We start from the raw sequence: 24,202 nt of genomic DNA, 5'->3' as shown, positions 1-24,202 counted from the left end.
ACCCGGACGCCCCCTCCCCTCTCTGAGTCTTTTAAATGGATGGATCTTCATGTAGCGATGCGCTGATAAAGATATGGGTGTTGCATGCAGGCATCAGACTAGGGTTGAGATACTAGTCCCAGACCGTGACTGTCATCACAGCTCATCACAGCAGAACTAAACACACGTGACCCGGTGAGCGAGCGACCCCGCGCCCAGAGAGCTTAGACTTCTCGGAATGATATAAAGACTCCTTTCATCTCAGTTTTTCCTGTTTAGTGACTCAGAATGACTGTTGTGATGTTTACGTGTATGTCATCTGTGCATCCATGCTCATATCACAGATCATTTAGCACTTTACAAAATGGCCCAACAGGGAAAAACCAACAAACGACCAGTTGTTTTCTGTCGTAAACAGAGCATGCCTGATTGTCTCCGTGGTCTTGTGCCGTTTCCGACAGTTAATTACACGTGGGACTGAGTGTGTGAGTGAGATAAAGACGGAGTTTGCCGCCTTTAATTACTTTGTCAGAGCTTCATCGTGAGGGCTGTTTACAGGGCAGCAGAGCAGTTACCCTTGTTCTGCAGCTCTAGCAGAGCTATCAGCACCCACCCCAGGTAACACTTGCCCCATTTGACAGCACAATCAATAGCAAGGAAATTCCACCAGTACGCGTGTGTGGGTGTGTGTGGGTGTGTGTGTGTTCGTGTGTGCATGCACAAATGCATTTTGCATAACTCCATATTTATTTTAGTGGGATATTTTGGAGACATTAAGTGCTTCAGATAAGCTAAGCATTTTTCTAAATTCTGTTTTCTCTGTCTCTCACCTCGCTGGCCTCCCTTTTTTTCCTCTCCATTTCTCTCTCGGCCCTCCTCCATCTCCTCAGACAGAGACTCGGTCAAGGTAGGTCTTCATCTCTCTTGTACTGTAGTTAACTAGACTGACATACAAAACACGGACAGACGGGATGTCAGGTAGATAAAAGGATTCGACTCAGTTTGAATGTGTCATCCACAGTACTGAATACTAGCTGTGGACCGATACTTGCTGTTGTGTTAAAGTGAGGGTGTGTAACCACTAAATCTGCAGACCCATGTTGTTGTTCCTCTGCTGGACTACTATCTGTCTGTACTACTGAAGGGACAAGTGATCCAGACTTTTCTCTCACCTGGCCTCACAGTGATCGAACCAACTCCCGTCTTCCATCAGTGTGAGGGACTAGCTTTTCACACATGTAACTTAATCTGACGCATTTGGAGAGCTGCTCGCTGGGTGTGATGTGTGGCTTTGTTGTTCACTTCAGATTACTGGCAGCGGGTCATCTGTATGTTATATCCTACTTATTTACATGCTTGAAATAAATCATCATCATCATCAGTAGCAGCAGCAGCAGCAGCTTAGTTCCTTCAACAAAGACCAAAAAATCTTCCTTCTCTAAACCCAAATGAATCCTTAAGTGGTCTCTAAGCACAACTCTTACACTGATATGTGGTATTTGTCCAGCCACTTTCTAATTTAAATGCCCTATTCACCGCGGCACAGTGGTTAGCGCAGTCACCTCACAGCAAGAAGATCCTAGATTCGAACCCCGGGGTCATCATCTGGAGTTTGCATGTTCTCCCTGTGACTGCTCCAGTTTCCTCCCACAGTTCAAAGACATGCACTAGGTCAGGTGAATCAAAGACATGTAGGCCAGGTGGATCGGCCGTACTAAATTGTCCTTAGGGGTGTGTGTGTGTGTGTGTGTGTGTGTATCGGCCCTGTGATGGACTGGCAGCCTGTCCAGGGTGTCTCCCCGTCTGCTGCCCAATGACTGCTGGGATAGGCTCCAGCATCCCCGCGACCCTGAGAGCAGGATAAGCGGTTTGGATAATGGATGGATGGATGTCCTACTCACCTCCTGTTGATGAGCTAAGGCAGACATTCCGGACATGGGGAGTGCGAATCCCCACAAGGGGGCGCCAGATGTCTCGGGGGGGGGGGGGTCGCGAGGCCTTTGACGGTTTGAGGCAAATGTTTCCAAATAGCCAAATACAGGTTAAAAAAAATCTATAGGAGTTGATTCATGTGGGAGCTGTAACAAAATCCATAATTGTGTTTCACAGTGTATGTCCTTATTAAAACCTGGCTCTCTCTGCCATGAAAGTAGAACTAATTCACACAAAAATCGGCCTTCACTGAATCCCAGCAACGCCACCGTAGCGTAGTTGTTCTGTACTAAAGGCTCTCTTTGTAGTGAAATGATATTGAGTGGCCCTGGCTCTCCGTGGCGCCTGCAGCCTTATGCCAGCACACGCTGTGCGTACCATGGTAGCACAATTCATGCCGGGACCTGGGGTAAACTACGGACATTTATCCAAACGTACACACCGAACTGAAGATCCTGCAGGCATTGCCAGCATCCACTGCCTCCGCTGAGCGCTAATGTAGCTCTTTACATCGCTTAAAGACATGCTTGAGAAGCAACGACTGACACGTAAGGAAATTAAATGTGTACAGTAGAACCTTAGTTTACACTAAATTTTTTTTTAATATTTTCTGTCTAAAACTGCACACATAAATAGATAAGGGCGAAGTCAACAAATGCTCCAAAAAAGGACACTTTTCAAACAACGACCACAAGTAGTGAATGGACAGCTGCCCGTCATGGCTGTGAGTGTCTGGGTCACAGTATCACAGCATCGAACGTTAGACGGTCCAGAAGTTGGTTTCTGCATAGAATCACAGTCATGCCATATTATATCAGCTCACCTTTGTATTTTATATCCATTTACAACAAGGCAGGTGGTGTTCTTAAAAAAATCCACATGCATTTCTTTTTTAAGGCCAAGGTACTTATACTTAGTTTAAGTACCTTGTATGTAAGTATGTGTGATGCACATACAGGTCTGTATGTATGTACATGCAGAATGTACATACATACAGAAGTACATACATACAGATGCATGTATACATACATACAGAAGCATGTACATACATACGCACTAAGTATGATGTAAGTACGTCATACTTAGTGATGTTGTGTCTGATACTGAAGTGCCGAGGTTTGTCTAAAACGTAGGAAGCAGCCAGTGCCATCAGTAGCTATAGGGGGCTTAGTGAACCCCCTGAACCCACCCAGACTGCACCTGTGCCCATGCAGCTGTGTGTGAACTACGCTGTTGTACATACCTTGTGATTACATCCTGCAGGCATCCTTGCTTACACGCTCTGGAAGTATGTCTGTCAAACATCAGGGCTCAGGTGAGACAGGAAGACTTTGAGGAATGCAGTGTGAAAAACTGTAATGCATGATATGTGCCGGTCTCTTAGTCTTCTAGTCTTTTTTTTTCCTATCATGGGGGCAGTCCGTTCCACCATTCTAATCCCATCTCATCATGTCTTTATGCATGCTCCAGGTCACTTCGATGCATCCCTTAGATGAGGGATAAAACGTTTCTCTCAATAAACGTTGTGTCCAGATGACCTGATTCAGCTATCTCAACATGTTTTCAGACCAAAAATTTAAAAAGTTAAATTAAACAGAATGTATGTTAAATTATTTCTTGTCCTATCATCTTGAGAGGCTGAAGTAAGCAAGAGAAAGCGAGAATACTAAACAGCAGGTAGAACGTGACATTGGCTGCCCAGAGAGGGAACATTTGCTAATTAGCAGCCAGTGAACTTGTTGTTATAGCTAATTGGTGCTGTTTTTTTTTTAAATATCTAGCACTGATTCTGCAGACCAGTGGTTCTCAATCAGGTTCTCAAATACTGAACCACCAGCACTGATGGTTTTCCATCCAACCATTTAATTCATTACATTCGCCTGTTGTTCCAAGTGTAAAACATCCCTGATTGGAGGCTGGAATATCTGCAAAAGGTGAATGTATGGACCTACCTGGTAGGACAGAAAACCACTGGAGAACCACTGCTGCAGATTATAAACTAGAGGTGTCAAACTATGCGCCATTGAGGACCAAGAGTCTGTTGGTTTTCATTCCAACCAAATAGCTGATTTCAGTCGCTAGTGCACCTCAGATCCCAGTCACACTAGAAATTTGCATAGCGAAATGTATTTGTTTGTTTGAGAGGTACCAGAAGCTTGGCGACCAAAAACACTAAACACGGTTATATTAATTATATATAGTTAGACCATCTACTCCTGCTTCACGGCTTTCTGCAGACCGTCCCACATATCTGTTGTGTAGAAATTTGTATCCTGGCAGAGCACAGTTGGATAAAATTGGATAGTGTAATACCGCTAATATGATAACTTCCTCCATCCTGTCAGAGGTCAACGCAGCCAAAGCAGTTTTGCTGTTGGTCAACCATGGATTTTTGCACGTCAAAGTTCAGCAAAGTCATACATGGTGGTATGGGAGGCTAACTTCTTTAATCAGATGTTGTAGAGTTTGGATGGAATCTATATAACATTTGGGCCATATTCCTGCAGCCAATTAGCACATGTTAGCTCCTCAGCTATAGGCTATAATTTTATTTTTCTTTTAATTTAAATTGCATCATACAGCAAGTAACAGAATATGGAGACTCACTATGAGCAAAAAGCCTCAAGACTTTGAGATCATATGATTCCTTTAGATAAACATGGTCCTGTAAGTGCCAAAATAACGGACCTAAGAATAAATATTCTTGCTGCTGCAAGTGAAGGAGTTCAAGTATCCCGGGGCCTTGTTCACGAGTGAGGGTAGGATGGAGCAGGAGATTGACAGGTGGATTGGTGCAGCATCAGCAGTAATGCGGACGTTGTACCAGACCGTTGTGGTGAAGAGGGAGCTGAGCTGGAAACAAAGCTCTCAATGTACCAGTCAGTCTTGGTTCCAACCCTCACCTATGCTCATGAGCTTTGGGTAGTGACCGAAAGGGTGAGATCGTGGATACAAGTGGCTGAAATGAATTTTCTCCATAGGGTGTCTGGGCTCAGCCTTAGAGATAGGGTGAGGAGCTCGGACATCCGGAGGGAGCTCGGAGGAGAGCCGCTGCTCTTTCGCATCGAAAGGAGCAAGTTGAGGTGGTTCGGGCATCTGATTAGGATGCCTCCTGGACGCCTTCCTTTGGAGGTTTACCGGGCACGTCCAACTGGGAGGAGACCCCGGGGTAGACCCAGAACTCGCTGGAGGGACTACATGTCCAGTCTGGTCTGGGAATGCCTTGGGATCCCCCAGGAGGAGCTGGAGGGCGTTGCTGGGGAGAGGGACGTCTGAAGTGTCCTACTTAGCTTGCTGCCACCGCGACCCGACCCTGGAGAAGCAGCTGAAGATGAGATGAATGAATGAATGAACAAATGAATGAATGAATATTCTTGATTAAACAGTTCACTTGGCCGTTAAGAATGACATCAATGTGCTTTCAGATTTCCATAAATGTACATGAGTCAAGACGTATTCAGCAAAAACAGCAGAGATGATTATTATGTCAGAAATGTAGGGTTTCTATTCTAGAGAAGGATTTTATTTAAATATGTTTATGGCCGCTCTGATGGCCGAGTGGAATAAACTGCCGTTCTTGCAACCCGCTCGTCGTGTGGCTGGGAGGTTCGTATCCCAGACTCGCTGTAACCGGTCACGGCCAGAGCGTCCATGGGGTAAGGCCTTCATTAGGCCACCCTTACCCGAGGGATAGTGTGTGTAGATCAGTGTAGTGTTCGGGGACTCGTCGTTCTCCAGCGACCCCTCTGGCCCATCCGGGCACTTGCAGCCAAGCAACCGAAAGCATTCTCCCTACGCCTCCTTCAAGGTGATGCAATCCATGCGAGGCTTCAGCGTGTAAAATAGCGAGAGCAGCCGACACGAGTTTGAAGGTAGCTGGTGTTACGACTATCTCCTTCCTGTGGAAAGGTAGCCAGGGGAGTTATTCGACAAGAGTTCCGGCCATATGCCATTGGGGTTATCGGGTGGGATAAGGGGAAAACTAGAAATACATTTATAGAAGGAAAAAAACGTTTATATCTCGTGTTGGGGAAATGTCACCAGAGGTCTCATTCTATTGCTTCAACACAGATAACTACACACCCTGTTGGAGGTGACCCTGTTGCTGGTAAAACCTCAACACGGTTTACTAATGATAATACTTAACAACTAATAATAAATCCCCATATACCAGTAGGAAATCAGATTTCTTCAGGTGTGGGGGATTGGTAGACTTCTGTGTGTTTCTCTGTGTGGAAGAGAGAGAGAGAGAGAGAGAGAGAGAGAGAGAAGACACACTGAGAAGGGACAGGAAAAGGATAGCCTAGATGAGTTAACAAATAAACACAAGGCTCGTTAGCGAGTGAGAAGGAAACGAGAGTGGCTGCTCAGTACAGCAGTGTTTTCACTCAGTGCTGGTGGTAATTAGTCCCCTGAGCGGGGCTTTTCCCCAAAGCAAACATTTGCTTTGTTGAATACTCAATGAGCAGATTAGGATTCCTTTATTCCGCCAGTCTGAGCTCCACCGCCGAACATATCCTCTCACAAACGTGCACACACGCACCCGCACGCACACACACACACACGCGCACGCACGACTAGCTGGCTGGATGCACGGATGCAAAATGTGCGCATATGCATGCACACAAACACACATGAAAATGTGCACACCTATGCACACGTGCACGGGGCTGCTCTCTGGTGTTTTCAGAGTGGGTGGAGATAGGGGAATGTTTAATGTTATCTCCTGCCCCACATGTAGTCATATCCACCTCCACACAGCCACAGAGCTGCAGGCACCATGATGGCAGCGATTAGTAGGGTGTGTGTGTGTGTGTGTGTGTGTGTGTGTGTGTGTGTGTGTGTGTGTGTGTGTGTGTGGATGCATGCATGTGTGTGGTTGTCAGAAATCAGCAGTAGGGCTAGAGAGACCAAAATGATGAATGTCTTTCATTAGTTCTCTGTGAAAACACACACACACACACACACACACACGCATGCATGTATGCTCATACAAACACCAACTGAGACACACACACACACACACACACAGCTGCTCTTTGACATGGCGGCCAACAATCACTCTTCATGGAACCAATAAGCCCCTTGTCAGTGGTCGACAGTTGCCTTGGCAACAGTCTTTGGGGTACGGCGTGTGTGAATTGCATGAACATGTGTGCCTTAATGTCCTTGGCGTTTGCACCTCACACACAGCCCGAGGTGCATCGGCGTGGCTGCTCGTGGTGCTCGCGTGTCTTTCTCCATCTCTGCCCACACCGAAAAGCAGTCCGTTAGTCTCTTCTGTCCTGGTCACGGACCGAACCTCCCTCCTCCCCCCTCTTCCCTCCCCCCTCCTGCCTCCACCTGTGTAGTCTGAAGACTTCTACCTCCCAACCACACACTGATGCTGCCAGTATACACATTCAGATTGTACAACAACACACTGATGCTGCAGTATACACATTCAGATTGTACGACAACACACTGATGCTGCAGTATACACATTCAGATTGTACGACAACACACTGATGCTGCAGTATACACATTCAGATTGCACGACAACACACTGATGCTGCAGTATACACATTCAGTTTGTAATGTTTTTGTTGTATGTTGTGATGTCTCTGTGTCTCCTTAAATGCACATAATTTTGGAAATGAAAAAAAATTAAGGGTAAATTTTGCATGCGTGCACACACACACACACACATTCACACACACCTGCAGTAGTGATCTCAGAATAAGTTTTAAACTGGTCTTTTGTGTGTTGAAGAGGAACTCGGTGTAGTTGTGTGTGTGTTTTCAGTTTAGTTCACCCTGCTTGTTCTGTTGCATTCTGGGATGCTCTTTCTGTTTACATTCAGTTTGTCATCCTGTTCTCGCCTCCAACACCAAATGTGTGTGTCTGTGTGTGTGTGTGTGTGTGTGTGTGTGTGTGTGTGTGTGTGCGAGAGAGCGATCACATCTGTGAAAACGGTGATATTTCATGTACGTGGTCTCTCTCTCAGACGGAGGGGTGGGGATGAAAAGTGACACATATTCCAAAATCCTCATAGAAATTCTACACTGCTCTTCACACATGCACTTCCAGACACACACACACACACACACACACACACACACGCTACGTGTTGCCAGCAGCACTCCCATTTGTCTGTAGAAAAATTAATTTGTCTCGATGTTATTGAAAGAGCTAATTTGCAGGCTAATTAATCTAATCAGTCTGAAGAAAGAGGGCGAGAGAGAGAGTGGGGAGAGAAAGAGAGGAGACAGAGAGAGAGAGTGTGGGGAGAGTATGTGGTGAGAGAGCGAGAGAAAGAGAGAGAGGCGAGAGAGGTAGGAGAGAGAGTGTGGAGAGACAGAGTGTGGAGAGGGAGTGTTGAGAGAGAGAGAGAGAGAGAAAGAGACAGAGAGAGTGTGTGGAGAGAGAGAGTGAAGAGAGTGGAGAGGGTGTGAGAGAGAAAGAGAGAGAGTGGAGAGAGTGTGGAGAGAGAGAGTGTTGAGAGAGAGTGTGTGGAGAGAGAGAAAAAGAGAGAGTGTTGAGAGAGAGAAAAAGAGAGAGTGGAGACAGAGCGAGAGAGTGGAGAGAGTGTTGAGAGAGAGAAAAAGAGAGTGGAGAGAGAGTGGAGAGAGAGTGGAGAGAGTGTGGAGAGACAGAGAGAGTGTGTGGAGAGAGAGTGGAGAGAGTGTTGAGAGAGAGAAAGAGAGTGAGTGGAGAGAGAGCGAGAGAGAGTGGAGAGAGTGTTGAGAGACAAGAGAGAGAGAGTGGAGACAGAGCGAGAGAGAGTGGAGAGTGTTGAGAGACAAGAGAGAGAGAGTGTGGAGAGAGTGTTGAGAGAGAGAGTGGAGAGAGGAGAGAGTGGAGAGAGGAGAGAGAGGAGAGAGTGGAGAGAGAGAGTGGAGAGAGAGAGTGTGGAGAGAGAGAGTGTTGAGAGAGAGAGTGTGGAGAGAGAGAGTGGAGAGAGGAGAGAGTGGAGAGAGGAGAGAGTGGAGAGTGTGGAGAGAGAGAGTGGAGAGAGTGTTGAGAGAGAGAGTGTGGAGAGAGAGAGTGGAGAGAGAGAGTGGAGAGAGTGTTGAGAGAGAGAGTGGAGAGAGAGTGTGGAGAGAGAGAGTGGAGAGAGGAGAGAGAGAAAGTGAGAGAGGAGAGAGGGAGCGGTGAGATGGGATCAACCTCCCGTCTGTTGTGTCTTGCTCACAGACAGACAGACGGGTGTGCAGACCTGTACACACATTGATGTCGCAACATCGTCCGTTTACACATGTGGAGTACCGAATTGTAAACAGGCTGAAATCGCCCACATCCCCCTCCCCCCCACCGACCTTCCTCACCACACACACACACACACACACACACACACACACACACACACACGCTTTCCCTTCCTCTCACCTCAGCTTCTGTGCCATCAACACTTGCGGCACGGCAAAGGGCAGTGGAAAGGTTGCAGGCGTGAGTTAGTGGAAAGGTCGAGTTAAAAGGTCCTGCTGTATTTTCCCCTCCTCTTCCTGTCCGAGCGCCGGGCGAGGAGAGCGTTTCAATGAGACGGCTACACAGGGAGACGATCAAAGGACGAGAAAGGGAGCAGATGACAGGGACAGGGAGAGAGTGATGGAGGACAGTACAATGAGAGATCATGTTAGTTTTATCTGCTGGCAGAGGAGATTTAAAAGATGTCTGACGTGATTAAGAGGCAGGACACTGGGCCAGTCCTCTCCCCACAAAACCGAGCTGCATATGTGTGTGTGTGTGTGTGTGTGTGTGTGTGTGTGTGTGTGTGTGTGTGTGTGTGTGTGTGTGTGTGTGTGTGTGTGTGTGATCATTACTGACTGCAGATATGAACACCAGACTTGTGTAAAACTGTCTTGGGTAGTCATAGGAGGAGTCATAGGAGGAGTCATATGGAGGCTGTAGATAGTGGTTCCTCAACATGTGGTTTGCTCAAGAGCCCTTAAAGGGGACCTATCATGTTATTTTTCAACAATTTAATAGAAGTCTTTGGGGTCCCCGAAACATGTCTGAGTATTTTCGCTGAAAATACCACTCAAATTAAGCGTTCTGGCATGCTTCTATACCCCTCTGTTGACCTCCTGTTCAGATTACTCGGATTGAGCATATGCTAATTTGATGCAAATGAGCTGCTGCACCCCACGCCCCACTCCGTGATGTCATTGCCAGGTGAGAACGAGATGTCAACAGGACCTCTTGTGTCCACTCCACCGAGCTGGCCGATACTTGAGGATCTTCTCCGAGTGTGAAGCATAACTGCTATCAGTCATTGTGTATACAGCCATTCGCAGTGTCACTGTACGGGCCGTGTGGACTTAGACTCGCATGGCTGAATCTGTGAGACAAGCATACGCTACTGGCAGGCTCAACCAGGGAGCCTCATGTCGCCAAGCCCGGCTGAGCGGACCCGAAAACCGCAACCCCGTTGGTGGTGGGGTGTATGGACGGGTAGGTGACGGACCCCGCGGCCGGGTTTGGTAAACGCCGGTCTGGAGTTCGGCCCTTGCTTTTTTTTAAGCGTGCGCTGCAGCATGCGAGGATTTTGAGAAAATGTCTTCCGGGAAGCGCCACGAGGCACACACCGAGCTCTCGGACCGGGGGAGAGGCGGCAAACCTCGCGGCGGGAGCCGTGGAAGAACAACTGGGACAAGCGGTCCGACTGAGCCCCGCCGCGACAGCTGACGAGCGGAGCAACGGGGAGGACCAGGTGCCAGAGCCCCGCCCACTCGGCACTCCGCTCGCTGCAACAACAAAAAAAAAAGTTCTGCAAGACCGGAGGAACCGACCACCCGAAGGCCGGTAAAGCCGGCCGGTGGAGGCCCTCTGAAGGCCTGTTAAGTGAAGGTAGCCCATTGATCAGGCCACAGAGACACAAAGCGAGTCCAGGTACCACTGCATCAGAAATAAACTTTATCCACTCAGCTCTTCTGAACGTTGCATCAGAAATAAACTTTATCCACTCAGCTCTTCTGAACGTTGCATCAGAAATAAACTTTACCCACTCAGCTCTTCTGAACGTTGCATCAGAAATAAACTTTATCCACTCAGCTCTTCTGAACGTTGCATCAGAAATAAACTTTACCCACTCAGCTCTTCTGAACGTTGCATCAGAAATAAACTTTATCCACTCAGCTCTTCTGAACGTTGCATCAGAAATAAACTTTAACCACTCAGCTCTTCTGAACGTTGCATCACAAATAAACTTTACCCACTCAGCTCTTCTGAACGTTGCATCAGAAATAAACTTTACCCACTCAGCTCTTCTGAACGTTGCATCAGAAATAAACTTTATCCACTCAGCTCTTCTGAACGTTGCATCAGAAATAAACTTTATCCACTCAGCTCTTCTGAACGTTGCATCAGAAATAAACTTTATCCACTCAGCTCTTCTGAACGTTGCATCAGAAATAAACTTTATCCACTCAGCTCTTCTGAACGTTGCATCAGAAATAAACTTTAACCACTCAGCTCTTCTGAACGTTGCATCAGAAATAAACTTTACCCACTCAGCTCTTCTGAACGTTGCATCAGAAATAAACTTTACCCACTCAACCTTTCTGAACGTTGCATCAGAAATAAACTTTATCCACTCAGCTCTTCTGAACGTTGCATCAGAAATAAACTTTACCCACTCAGCTCTTCTGAACGTTGCATCAGAAATAAACTTTATCCACTCAGCTCTTCTGAACGTTGCATCAGAAATAAACGTTATCCACTCAACTCTTCTGAACGTTGCATCAGAAATAAACTTTACCCACTCAGCTCTTCTGAACGTTGCATCAGAAATAAACTTTATCCACTCAGCTCTTCTGAACGTTGCATCAGAAATAAACTTTAACCACTCAGCTCTTCTGAACGTTGCATCAGAAATAAACTTTACCCACTCAGCTCTTCTGAACGTTGCATCAGAAATAAACTTTACCCACTCAACCTTTCTGAACGTTGCATCAGAAATAAACTTTATCCACTCAGCTCTTCTGAACGTTGCATCAGAAATAAACTTTACCCACTCAGCTCTTCTGAACGTTGCATCAGAAATAAACTTTATCCACTCAGCTCTTCTGAACGTTGCATCAGAAATAAACGTTATCCACTCAACTCTTCTGAACGTTGCATCAGAAATAAACTTTATCCACTCAGCTCTTCTGAACGTTGCATCAGAAATAAACTTTATCCACTCAGCTCTTCTGAACGTTGCATCAGAAATAAACTTTATCCACTCAACTCTTCTGAACGTTGCATCAGAAATAAACTTTACCCACTCAGCTCTTCTGAACGTTGCATCAGAAATAAACTTTATCCACTCAGCTCTTCTGAACGTTGCATCAGAAATAAACTTTACCCACTCAGCTCTTCTGAACGTTGCATCAGAAATAAACTTTATCCACTCAGCTCTTCTGAACGTTGCATCAGAAATAAACTTTATCCACTCAACTCTTCTGAACGTTGCATCAGAAATAAACTTTACCCACTCAGCTCTTCTGAACGTTGCATCAGAAATAAACTTTATCCACTCAGCTCTTCTGAACGTTGCATCAGAAATAAACTTTATCCACTCAGCTCTTCTGAACGTTGCATCAGAAATAAACTTTACCCACTCAGCTCTTCTGAACGTTGCATCAGAAATAAACTTTACCCACTCAGCTCTTCTGAACGTTGCATCAGAAATAAACTTTACCCACTCAACCTTTCTGAACGTTGCATCAGAAATAAACTTTATCCACTCAGCTCTTCTGAACGTTGCATCAGAAATAAACTTTACCCACTCAGCTCTTCTGAACGTTGCATCAGAAATAAACTTTATCCACTCAGCTCTTCTGAACGTTGCATCAGAAATAAACGTTATCCACTCAACTCTTCTGAACGTTGCATCAGAAATAAACTTTACCCACTCAGCTCTTCTGAACGTTGCATCAGAAATAAACTTTATCCACTCAGCTCTTCTGAACGTTGCATCAGAAATAAACTTTATCCACTCAGCTCTTCTGAACGTTGCATCAGAAATAAACTTTACCCACTCAGCTCTTCTGAACGTTGCATCAGAAATAAACTTTATCCACTCAGCTCTTCTGAACGTTGCATCAGAAATAAACTTTAACCACTCAGCTCTTCTGAACGTTGCATCAGAAATAAACTTTACCCACTCAGCTCTTCTGAACGTTGCATCAGAAATAAACTTTACCCACTCAGCTCTTCTGAACGTTGCATCAGAATTAAACTTTATCCACTCAGCTCTTCTGAACGTTGCATCAGAAATAAACTTTATCCACTCAGCTCTTCTGAACGTTGCATCAGAAATAAACTTTATCCACTCAGCTCTTCTGAACGTTGCATCAGAAATAAACTTTATCCACTCAGCTCTTCTGAACGTTGCATCAGAAATAAACTTTAACCACTCAGCTCTTCTGAACGTTGCATCAGAAATAAACTTTACCCACTCAGCTCTTCTGAACGTTGCATCAGAAATAAACTTTATCCACTCAACTCTTCTGAACGTTGCATCAGAAATAAACTTTACCCACTCAGCTCTTCTGAACGTTGCATCAGAAATAAACTTTATCCACTCAGCTCTTCTGAACGTTGGATCAGAAATAAACTTTATCCACTCAGCTCTTCTGAACGTTGCATCAGAAATAAACTTTATCCACTCAGCTCTCCTGAACGTTGCATCAGAAATAAACTTTATCCACTCAGCTCTTCTGAACGTTGCATCAGAAATAAACTTTATCCACTCAGCTCTTCTGAACGTTGCATCAGAAATAAACTTTACCCACTCAGCTCTTCTGAACGTTGCATCAGAAATAAACTTTATCCAATCAGCTCTTCTGAACGTTGCATCAGAAATAAACTTTATCCACTCAACTCTTCTGAACGTTGCATCAGAAATAAACTTTATCCACTCAGCTCTTCTGAACGTTGCATCAGAAATAAACTTTATCCACTCAGCTCTTCTGAACGTTGCATCAGAAATAAACTTTATCCACTCAGCTCTTCTGAACGTTGCATCAGAAATAAACTTTATCCACTCAGCTCTTCTGAACGTTGCATCCGAAATAAACTTTATCCACTCAACTCTTCTGAACGTTGCATCAGAAACAAACTTTACCCACTCAGCTCTTCTGAACGTTGCATCAGAAATAAACTTTATCCACTCAGCTCTTCTGAACGTTGCATCAGAAATAAACTTTATCCACTCAGCTCTTCTGAACGTTGCATCAGAAATAAACTTTACCCACACAGCTCTTCTGAACGTTGCATCAGAAATAAACTTTATCCACTCAGCTCTTCTGAACGTTGCATCAGAAATAAACTTTATCCACTCAACTCTTCTGAACGTTGCATCAGAAATAAACTTTATCCACTCAACTCTTCTGAACGTTGCATCAGAAATAAACTTTATCCACTCAGCTCTTCTGAACGTTGCATCAGAAATAAACTTTATCCACTCAGCTCTTCTGAACGTTGCATCAGAAATAAACTTTATCCACTCAGCTCTTCTGAATGTTGCATCAGAAATAAACTTTATCCACTCAACTCTTCTGAACGTTGCCTCAGAAATAAACTTTACCCACTCAGCTCCTCTGAATGTTGCATCCGAAATAAACTTTATCCACGCAGCTCTTCTGAACGTTGCATCAGAAATAAACTTTATCCACTCAGCTCTTCTGAATGTTGCATCAGAAATAAACTTTATCCACTCAACTCTTCTGAACGTTGCCTCAGAAATAAACTTTACCCACTCAGCTCCTCTGAATGTTGCATCCGAAATAAACTTTATCCACGCAGCTCTTCTGAACGTTGCATCAGAAATAAACTTTATCCACGCAGCTCTTCTGAACGTTGCATCAGAAATAAACTTTATCCACTCAACTCTTCTGAACGTTGCATCAGAAATAAACTTTATCCACGCAGCTCTTCTGAACGTTGCATCAGAAATAAACTTTATCCACTCAACTCTTCTGAACGTTGCATCAGAAATAAACTTTATCCACTCAACTCTTCTGAACGTTGCATCAGAAATAAACTTTATCCACGCAGCTCTTCTGCCCGCGGGAGGTTGGGAGCCGATGTAGCTACTTGTTATTGCAGCCAAGAAAAGCGCGTTTTCTGTGCTAAGATGTCATGCTAGCTAGCGGTATCTGCAAAACATGTCGACCTGTATATCCATGTAAGGCAGGTGAGCGGAGCTATTCAACTGAAGGCGGGATTATTATAATGATTTTACTTCCGTGACGTAAAGGGCGGAAGGATATTTGAACGGCTTGCTGGGTCCGAACTTTTTTCAAGTTTTCAATTTGGCTGCCCACAACAAAATGACTGGGTAGTTTTGCTTCAAAGTTTGTGTGTTAGTAGGCCCATCAGAGACTCAAATGTATATGCAAAAACACGGAAAAAGTGAGTTTTGCACAATAGGTCCCATTAAAGCAGTTTTGTGTGAGATTGGCTGGACTATTCCTTTTTCAGTTTGGGTTATAAGGTTGCCTCCTCCTGGTCAGAAAGTGACTCGCAACATAAAGGTTGTATATGACCCAGCTTTGAATTTTCAGTCTTCTCTGTGTTTTACTGAGGACGCTGTGTCTTCCACACACACCGCCCTTACAGCGAGATGATGGTCCAACACCAGCCCCAAAATCATATCATATTCACCATCAACCTGAACCTGAACCATGTTTACTGGCCATGCAGGTTTGCACTACATGGAATGTGACTCTGGTGTTGTGGCTCTCTCAGTGTACTTAACATAGAATAACAACACTACAACACAACAATCTTCACATATATACACAAGGACTGACTTATACAGATGAAATAAGAGGTGATAAAGTGCAGTGGTGCCGAGAATATATCAGAGATGCTGAAATACATGTTAGCAGCTTACTTACATACATGCCTGAGGTATGTAGTATGTTCAGTGTTTACCTGATCTGCCTGTTTCTGAGCAAAGAATTAGTATATTTACCATCACATTTTAAAATATTTCAAGAATATTATCCCCCCATTATAATCCTCAATATTGCACATGAATGTAATTGACTCACAGGAAGAAGGTCCTGGGTTCGAGCCCTGGGGTATTCCAACCTTGGGGTTGGTTCCCGGGTCGTCGTCCTCTGTGTGGTTTGCATGTTCTCCCCGTGTCTGCGTGGGTTTCCTCCGGGTGCTCCAGTTTTCTCCCACAGTCCAAAGACATGTAGGTCAGGTGAATCGGCCGTACTAAATTGCCCCTAGGTGTGTGTGTGTGTGGGGGGGGGGGCTCCTGTGGTGGACTGGCGGCCTGTCCAGGGTGTCTCCCCACTTGCCGCCCAATGACTGCTGGGATAGGCTCCAGCATCCCTGTGACCCTGAGAGCAGGATAAGCAGTGTGGATGCTGGACGGATGGATGATACTTTAATATATTATCCCCTCATTACGATCCTCAGTATATTGCACATGAGTGTAATTGCCCATATTTATTATCATGATACAGTTTGAATTACAATGCATCATAAGTCAAGTCAGTTTTGTTCGTGTTGCCCAATATCATAAGTTACATAGAATTATCCTAATGAAGTATGTCATGAACTGTGTGAGAGCAGACTGACAATAAAGACAATAAATAACACCAACAACATGATGATTAATTAAACATGATGGATATCAGATGGTTGGACTTCCTGGTAGGACTATGGTGCTCCTTTGTTCCAGAGCTCATCGGTGTCCCCGTCGGCCAGTTTCCGAACTGCAGAGAAACACCGCAGCTCGAGCGATTATTCTTCTGACACCAAGAAACAGAAGACGGACGATAAAGAGCTGGCCTCCACACGCTATGTGAGAGACCTTCATCTTGCTTTTTTCTCCCATTTTTTAAACACTGTGTTAAACCCAAGACTGTTACGGTTTTCTGAATGCCACCAGCGAAAGGCAAACATATTAAAACATCTCAGATACTTTTCATACATGTCACATACGTTAGAAGAGCGCTGCGTAATGGGTGCTGGATGGATGGCGGCGAGTCATGTTGGTGTTCTACAACATCTTGATTCACACGTGTTTTAGCTGGACCTCATTACAGCTTCATTAACCAAGTGTGTGTGTGTGTGTGTGTGTGTGTGTGTGTATTCTTGTCATGGTGATCTCAGGACAGCGACGCAGATAAGAGTGACGACAACTTGGTCGTGGATGTCTCCAACGAGGTGAGGCGGCGTGTTTTGGGTGACCAATAGATATACATGTCCTGCCAAAATAAGAGCTCCAACCGTCTATCAGTCTGATGTAATATTTCATAAGGCTGTTAAATAAAACAGTTGCCCCTAACAATGTCCAATGCTATGCAGCACAGTGGTGCAGTGGTTAGCACACGTCTGCGTGGGTTTCCTCCGGGGGCTCCGGTTTCCTCCCACAGTCCAAAGACATGTAGGTCAGGTGACTCGGCCGTACTACATTGTCCCTAGGTGTGAATCTGTGTGTGTGTGTGTGTGTGTGTGTGTGTGTGTGTGTGTGTGTGTATGTGTGTGTGTCTGCCCTGTGATGGCCTGACAGCCTGTCCAGGGTGTCTCCCTGCCTGCCACCCAATGACTGCTGGGATAGACTCCAGCATCCCGCGACCCTGAGAGCAGGATAAGTGGTTCGGAAAATGGATGGATGGACTGTCCGATGCTAATATTTGAGGATGGCTCTATTACTCTGTGCATGTCCAGATTGGCTACAGTGGATTTTTGATCTATTTTGAAGCTGCGTTAAAAATGTCACTAGAAGCTGTATTGTTAGCTTAGTATTAGATGTTTTTGTCCTGACGTACTGGTGACCTCTCGTAGCTGGATGACACAACATCTGCATCATGTTTGTTAGCAAAATAGTTCTTAAAAATTCACAAATATTTCAAAATGTGTAATAACCTCATCACATGTCATTTGTACTTATTATATACTTCAATATATTTGAAAAGCAGAACAGTTGGCAGACAGGATCCAGAAACCCTTGCCATTTTCAACACAGGCCACAAAAGGACATGGATCTGGATGTAGTCTGAGAGCCCTGAAAGGATGACAACTGTTTAAATATTCTGTCTGTCACACCTTCATCCCTGCTCACCACCCACAGGATCCGGTCTCCCCCAGAGGAAGTCCCGTCCACTCCCCCCGCGAGAACGGATTGGACAAGAACCGTCTCTTGAAGAAAGACCCGCCTCTTAGTCCCTCTTCCGTCGCCTCCTCCAGTAGCACGCCTTCGTCCAAGTCCAAAGAGATTAATTTGGTGAGTGCCTGGTTAGGGTATACGTCTCTTTGAGACATTAAGAAAATGGAAAAATATGAAGAGAGGAAGCGGTTGTAGAGAAGAGTTGAGATTCCGGTTCCTTCCAGGATCCATCCTGAGATAAACAGATGTGAAAATGATTCCCCCTCTGGTGACACAGAGTGCTTCTCTGATGAGGACTTCCTTTCTTTTGTTGGTTTGTTTTTGGGGTCTTTTTTCATCCAGAATGAGAAGTCCAGTACGCCTGTATCCAAGTCCAGCACCCCCACCCCACGTTCAGATGCCCCCACCCCCAGCAGCACCTCCACCCCGGGTCTGAGACAAACACCCAGCAAACCACCTGGGGTGGAGTCCCTGGGTGAGTGTTAACTCAGACGGACGGACGGATGGACAGACTGACAGACAGACAGATAGATAGATAGACAGACAGACTGACAGACAGACAGGTAGATAGATAGATAGATAGATAGATAGATAGATAGATAGATAGATAGATAGATAGATAGATAGATAGACAGACAGACAGACAGACAGACAGACAGACAGACAGGTAGATAGACAGACAGACAGACAGACAGACAGACAGACGAATAGATAGATAGATAGATAGATAGACAGACAGATAGATAGATAGACGGATGGATGGATGGACGGACGGACGGACGGACGGACGGACGGACGGATGGATAGATGGACAGACGGATGGACGGACGGACGGACAGACAGATAGATAGATAGATAGACAGACAGATAAGACAGTTTCAGGATATCCTGTATTTTGTTATTGTCTTTCAGTGCCGGGCCTTCGTACCCCGCTGGCAGTGCCCTGCTCCTACCCGGGCCCTTTCGGCATGGTGCCCCACCCTGGCATGAACGGAGAGCTGGGGGGTGTGGGGGCAGCCTATGCTGGCCTGCACACCATCTCCCCGCAGATGAGCGCTGTTGCCGCTGCCGCTGTGGCAGCATATGGACGCACGCAAGTGGTACTTCAATAGACACGTGCATAACTCTGCACACACACTTAAGCAGTACACAACTCACAGAGTACACACACACTTCCATGTATGGTCAATGGTAGTACATGTATGTGTTTTCACATCCACACATTCATTTACATGGTTAATGAGCAGCGAAGACAATGTGGTTTTAGAACATCTTGAAGAAAACAACACCAAAAAAAAGGCTGAAAGTGAATTGATAACCTAGTGCTATGAGAAGCAGAGGGTTGTCAGTTTGGCTAGAAAGTGTGTCAGTTAGCTAGCTAGCTTGTTGACAGAGAACTGGCCAAGCACAGTTTCAACAGTCAGTGGCTGCAGATGGACAAGTACAAAATAGGGCAGTGGCAACTCTAATAAAATGTTTAATTTAGTCATGGAAATGGCACGGTAGCACAGTGGTTAACACAGTCGCCTCACAGCAAGACGGTCCGGGGTTCGAACCCCCGGGTCGTCCAACCTTGGGGGGGGTCATCCCAAGTCACCCTCTGGAGTTTGCATGTTCTCCCTGTGTCTGTGTGGGTTTCCTCCGGGTGCTCCGGTTTCCTCCCACTGTCCAAAGACATGTAGGTCAGGTGAATCAGACGTACTAAATTGTCCACAGGTGTGTGTGTGTGTGTGTGTGTGTGTGTGTGTGGTGTGGTGTGGTGGGGGGGCTGTGGCCCTGTGATGGACTGGCGGTCTGTCCAGGGTGTCTCCCCGCCTGCCACCCAGTACTGCTGGGATAGGCTCCAGCATCCCCGCCCACCCAATTGGTATAAGCGGCTTGGATAATGGATGTATGGATGGATGGATAGTCATGGAAATTAAGCAAAAAGTCATGGAGGAGTCATTGAAAACTGCTGGTGAAGAAGTGCATGCACACACAGACACACCGACACGCAAACACACAATCAAACATAACCACAAACATACAAAGTTACTGCTAACTGCTCCTAACACCTTGCCAATGGCTCCAAAGGTTTATGTGTCGGCCACTGACATAGGTCAGTGCTGCTGCACTCGGTCTGTTGGTATACACTATGGTTGGTGTATATAGAATTGAATCCAGTGTAAACAGCGTTTCTCTCTCTTCGTTAGGTGGGGTTTGATCCACACCACCACATCCGTGTTCCCGGCCTTCCTCCCAACCTTTCAGGCATTCCTGGTGGAAAACCGTATGTATCCCCGGCATCTGCAGTATGTCCCAGTCAGTTGTGGAGCGAGATGTAATCCTTGGTTAGAATTTAACTGCAAGACTTCAGACTACATCATGACTAAAGACTATAGCGTATAGTGATAGATTATAAACTACACCTTCAACTGTCTGATGGGTCACATATGAGACAAATGTTGGCCTCAGGTTCAGTCCAGTTCATAGATGGAATATGCAGGCTCAGAAGTAGCTGGGAGTCCATGTTTCTATAACAAAGTAAACAGGCTCAGAAGGAGCTGGGAGTCCATGTTTCTATAACAAAGTAAACAGACAGAAGTAGCTGGGAGTCCATGTTTCTATAACAAAGTAAACAGGCTCAGAAGGAGCTGGGAGTCCATGTTTCTATAACAAAGTAAACAGGCTCAGAAGTAGCTGGGAGTCCATGTTTCTATAACAAAGTAAACAGGCTCAGAAGGAGCTGGGAGTCCATGTTTCTATAACAAAGTAAACAGGCTCAGAAGTAGCTGGGAGTCCATGTTTCTATAACTGGTGAACACGGGTGCAAACAGGCTGCTTACAGATTACAGTAGAAACTCCTGGACAGGTAAGGTTGGGGGGGAAGTGTGTAACACCTCTTCCTGTCCCCCCCTCCCCCTCCCTTCCAGAGCCTACTCCTTCCATGTGAGCGCTGACGGACAGATGCAGCCGGTGCCTTTTCCTCCCGATGCGCTGATCGGGCCTGGCATCCCGCGCCACGCACGCCAGATCAACACGCTCAGCCACGGGGAGGTGGTGTGTGCCGTCACCATCAGTAACCCCACGCGTCATGTTTACACCGGGGGGAAAGGCTGTGTCAAGGTGTGGGACATCAGTCACCCCGGCAACAAGACCCCCGTCTCCCAGCTGGACTGCCTGGTGAGTGGACGGGCCATGGAGGGGTTCACATGTTGATTTAAAGGTCTTACATACCGAACATGCAGACTCCACCTGTTCACCATCAAACCCATCCATGTCCATGGGTGGTGCAGCATAAAAACACTGTAAAAATACTGTAATCTGTGCTGCTCAAAGTTCAACTTCTTTAGCGAGTTGTGTGAAGTCATACGCCGCGTCCAAAACAAACAAAGAGAGGGACATGTCAAAACAGGCAAAATGGAGTAAAACTTTAGATTCTGTTTGTGAAAATTTTTATTTTATGTTTTAATCAAAATGCTGTTAAAGACTTCAGACATGAGTTGTTTTGGTTCGCTGAAATTGGCCTAAACTGGTTTTGTAAACATGGCGTGTCTGATAAGGAGATTTTAAATAAGGTGGCATCTAAAGTGAACGAGGCAACGCAGACCGAGTTATTTGCGAGTTAGTCATTTAAAAGTTAGGTTTATCCTTCCCCCGTGTGTTTGTAGATGTGTGTGTGTGTGTAGAAGACGATGGAAGGATGTCAGAGATGAATGAGGAGAGAAAGATCATGAGGCAGAAAAAGGAGGACTTCTGGTGCAGAGTGGGCGCATGTTTTGAAATATGTCTCCATAGTGATCTTCCTGCTCAGGTGGATCTTTCCTTGCATTCGTCTTGGAAAACGTGTCCTGCGAGTTGCAGCAAGATCAACATGTTCAGATGAAAACCACTTTTTAGCTTCATTACACAAGGAGTGTGAGCCAGTGAGGTTTCATCACCGTAGTGTTTTTACCTCGAATCTCTGAAATCCACCCACGAATGAAATTTATTATTATTATTATTATTATTTCTTCCACGTTTCCTGTTTTACATCCTGTAGAGCCGGGTCCAAACTATGGACCTGAGGCACTATAGGGCAGCTGTCACTTGATTGACAGTACTCGTCGTAATATGTGGGCTGTTCCAAGTAGGGCGATCTTCGATGTTTCCTGGGATACGGTTGGTGAACTTTTCCATTACCTTCTTCATGAGTCCTAGAGTTCCGATGACCACTAGTGTTGTTTCAGTCTTCATTCCCCACATCCTGTTGATTTCAGTCTCCAGGTCCTTGTACTTGGTCAGCTTCTCTGTGACTTTCACTGAGGTGTTTGTTTCGGATGGTGTTGCCATGTCGATGAGCATGCACCTCTTTTCCTTCCTGTCCTTAATAACGATGTCAGGCTTGTTGGCTTTTATCTCTCTGTCAGTATGGATGGGCGTGTCCCAGAGGATGGTGACATAATTGTTTTCAGTGACCATTCTTGGCTGATATTTGTACCACTTCTCAGTTGTCTTGATCTTGTAACTCCTACAGATCTTTCAGTGCATCTGTGCTGCTGCCTTGTTGTGCCTGTATATGTACTCGGTCTTTGCCAGTTCCGGGCAGCCTGAGACAATGTGGTCGATGGTTTCTTCGTACATTCCACAGGTTCTGCATTTTGGGTCTGTTCAATCTTTGATGATGCGATGGTGATGGGATCTGGTTGCCAGGCTCTGGTCTTGTGCAGCAATTATCAGGCACATCAGTCTCTGCTTTCAGCTTAGTGCTCCTCAGCCACTGGTGTGTCTTTTGTTGGTCCACGTCTGAGTCTTTCATTCTTTTTGGGTACTTCCCGTGCATTGCTTTGTCCTCCCAGGTTTTTTGCAGTTGCTGCTGGCCATGGTGTTTTGCCTTCTGCTTCACTCGTTTGGTGTAGATGGTAGTTGCCTCATTTTCTGTTGGCAGGGTTTCTGGGACATCAAGCTCTTTCTTGAATTGTGCAGCTTCTTTATTGATGGAGTAGATCTGATGTTTTACTATTCAGAGGAGTGGGTCATCTGTTTTTGTCAGCTATGCACCCAGCCCGATAGTGGTAGTCTTGAAGGTCAGTTCGAGTTGGACTAGGCCTCGTCCTCCTGAGGCTCTTGGTAGGTACAGCCTGTCGACATCTGCTTTCAGGTGGTGCATCTTCTCCATGGTCAGCATCTTTCTTGTCTTGGTGTCTAGTCTCTTGATGTCGTTCAGTTTCCAATTGATGATGTTGAAGCTGTACGTCACTACAGGTATTGCTAGAGTGTTGATAGCTTCAATTATGTTAGCCACATTGAGTTCGCTCTTCAGTACCATATGCACTCTGCTGTGGTACCACAGGAGAGTGCGTATGATATTATTATTATTATTATTGTGATTATTATTATTATGATTATGATGATGATTATTATTATTATTATTATTGTGGCCCCCTTGGTGAGTTTCTGGAGTAGCTTGACACACTTGTCTCGCACTTCCCTGTTGATGACTCTGCACTTATCCTTCTCGGTAACTTCAACATCCACACTGACAAGCTAGATCCTCTTCTCTCTTTCCTCTCCTCCTTTGACCTTCACCGCTCACCCTCTCCTCCTACCCACAAGGCCAGCAACCAACTTAACCTTATCTTTATTAGACACTGTCCTATTTCCAATCTCTCTCTTACTCCCCTCCAGCTCTCTGACCACTATATCATGTCCTACTGCCTCTCCCTCTCTTCCTCCCCCTCAGCCCCTCCCCCTACCCACATGGTTTCCACCCGTAGACACCTCCGCTCTCTCTCCGCCATTGATCTTTCTTCCTCTGTTACCTCTATCCTCCCTACACCTGAAACTTTCTCTCTCCTACCCCCTGACACTGCTACTGATCTTCTTCTCTCTACCCTCTCCTCTTCTCTGGGCAGTCTCTGTCCCCTCACCTCCAGGCCTGTACGCCCAACTCCACCTGCCCCTTGGCTGTCTGACTCAGTGCGTACTGATAGACGGAACGTAAGAGTGGCAGAGCGCAAATGGAGAAAAGGCAAACTCCCAGAGGACCTTCTCAACTTCCAATCTCTTCTTTCCACTTTCTCCTCCTCCCTTTCTGCTGCTAAGGCTGCCTTCTATCGCTCTAAAATCCTATCCTCTGCCTCTAATTCTAAGAAACTCTTTGAAACCTTCTCTAGACTTCTTCAACCCCCACCTCCTCCTCCTACTTCCCCCCTTCTCCCTGATGACTTCGCT

The 24,202-nt window shown here is 45.8% G+C and overlaps 1 protein-coding gene across 12 annotated transcripts in view; it reads left to right on the top strand.

Moving 5' to 3' along the window:
* The window catches only part of LOC130120798 (transducin-like enhancer protein 4), a 96,531-nt gene that overhangs the window by 47,354 nt on the left and 24,975 nt on the right, over window positions 1-24,202 (top strand). For 6 of the 12 annotated variants that reach the window (XM_056289592.1, XM_056289583.1, XM_056289606.1 and 3 more), the window contains 8 exons: window positions 870-886; window positions 16,580-16,702; window positions 17,014-17,067; window positions 17,975-18,127; window positions 18,353-18,485; window positions 18,923-19,110; window positions 20,203-20,279; window positions 20,923-21,172. In XM_056289592.1, the coding sequence (XP_056145567.1) occupies window positions 870-886; window positions 16,580-16,702; window positions 17,014-17,067; window positions 17,975-18,127; window positions 18,353-18,485; window positions 18,923-19,110; window positions 20,203-20,279; window positions 20,923-21,172 (995 nt within the window). Of the gene's footprint in view, window positions 1-869; window positions 887-8,460; window positions 8,481-16,579; window positions 16,703-17,013; window positions 17,068-17,974; window positions 18,128-18,205; window positions 18,486-18,922; window positions 19,111-20,202; window positions 20,280-20,922; window positions 21,173-24,202 lie in introns of all 12 variants that reach the window. The other 6 variants (XM_056289640.1, XM_056289624.1, XM_056289549.1 and 3 more) reach the window with 5 other exon arrangements.

This window comes from Lampris incognitus, chromosome 1, assembly GCF_029633865.1.
Source record: "Lampris incognitus isolate fLamInc1 chromosome 1, fLamInc1.hap2, whole genome shotgun sequence".
Classification (NCBI taxonomy): Eukaryota; Metazoa; Chordata; class Actinopteri; order Lampriformes; family Lampridae; genus Lampris; species Lampris incognitus.
This window is presented reverse-complemented; position numbering and strand designations above follow the sequence as displayed.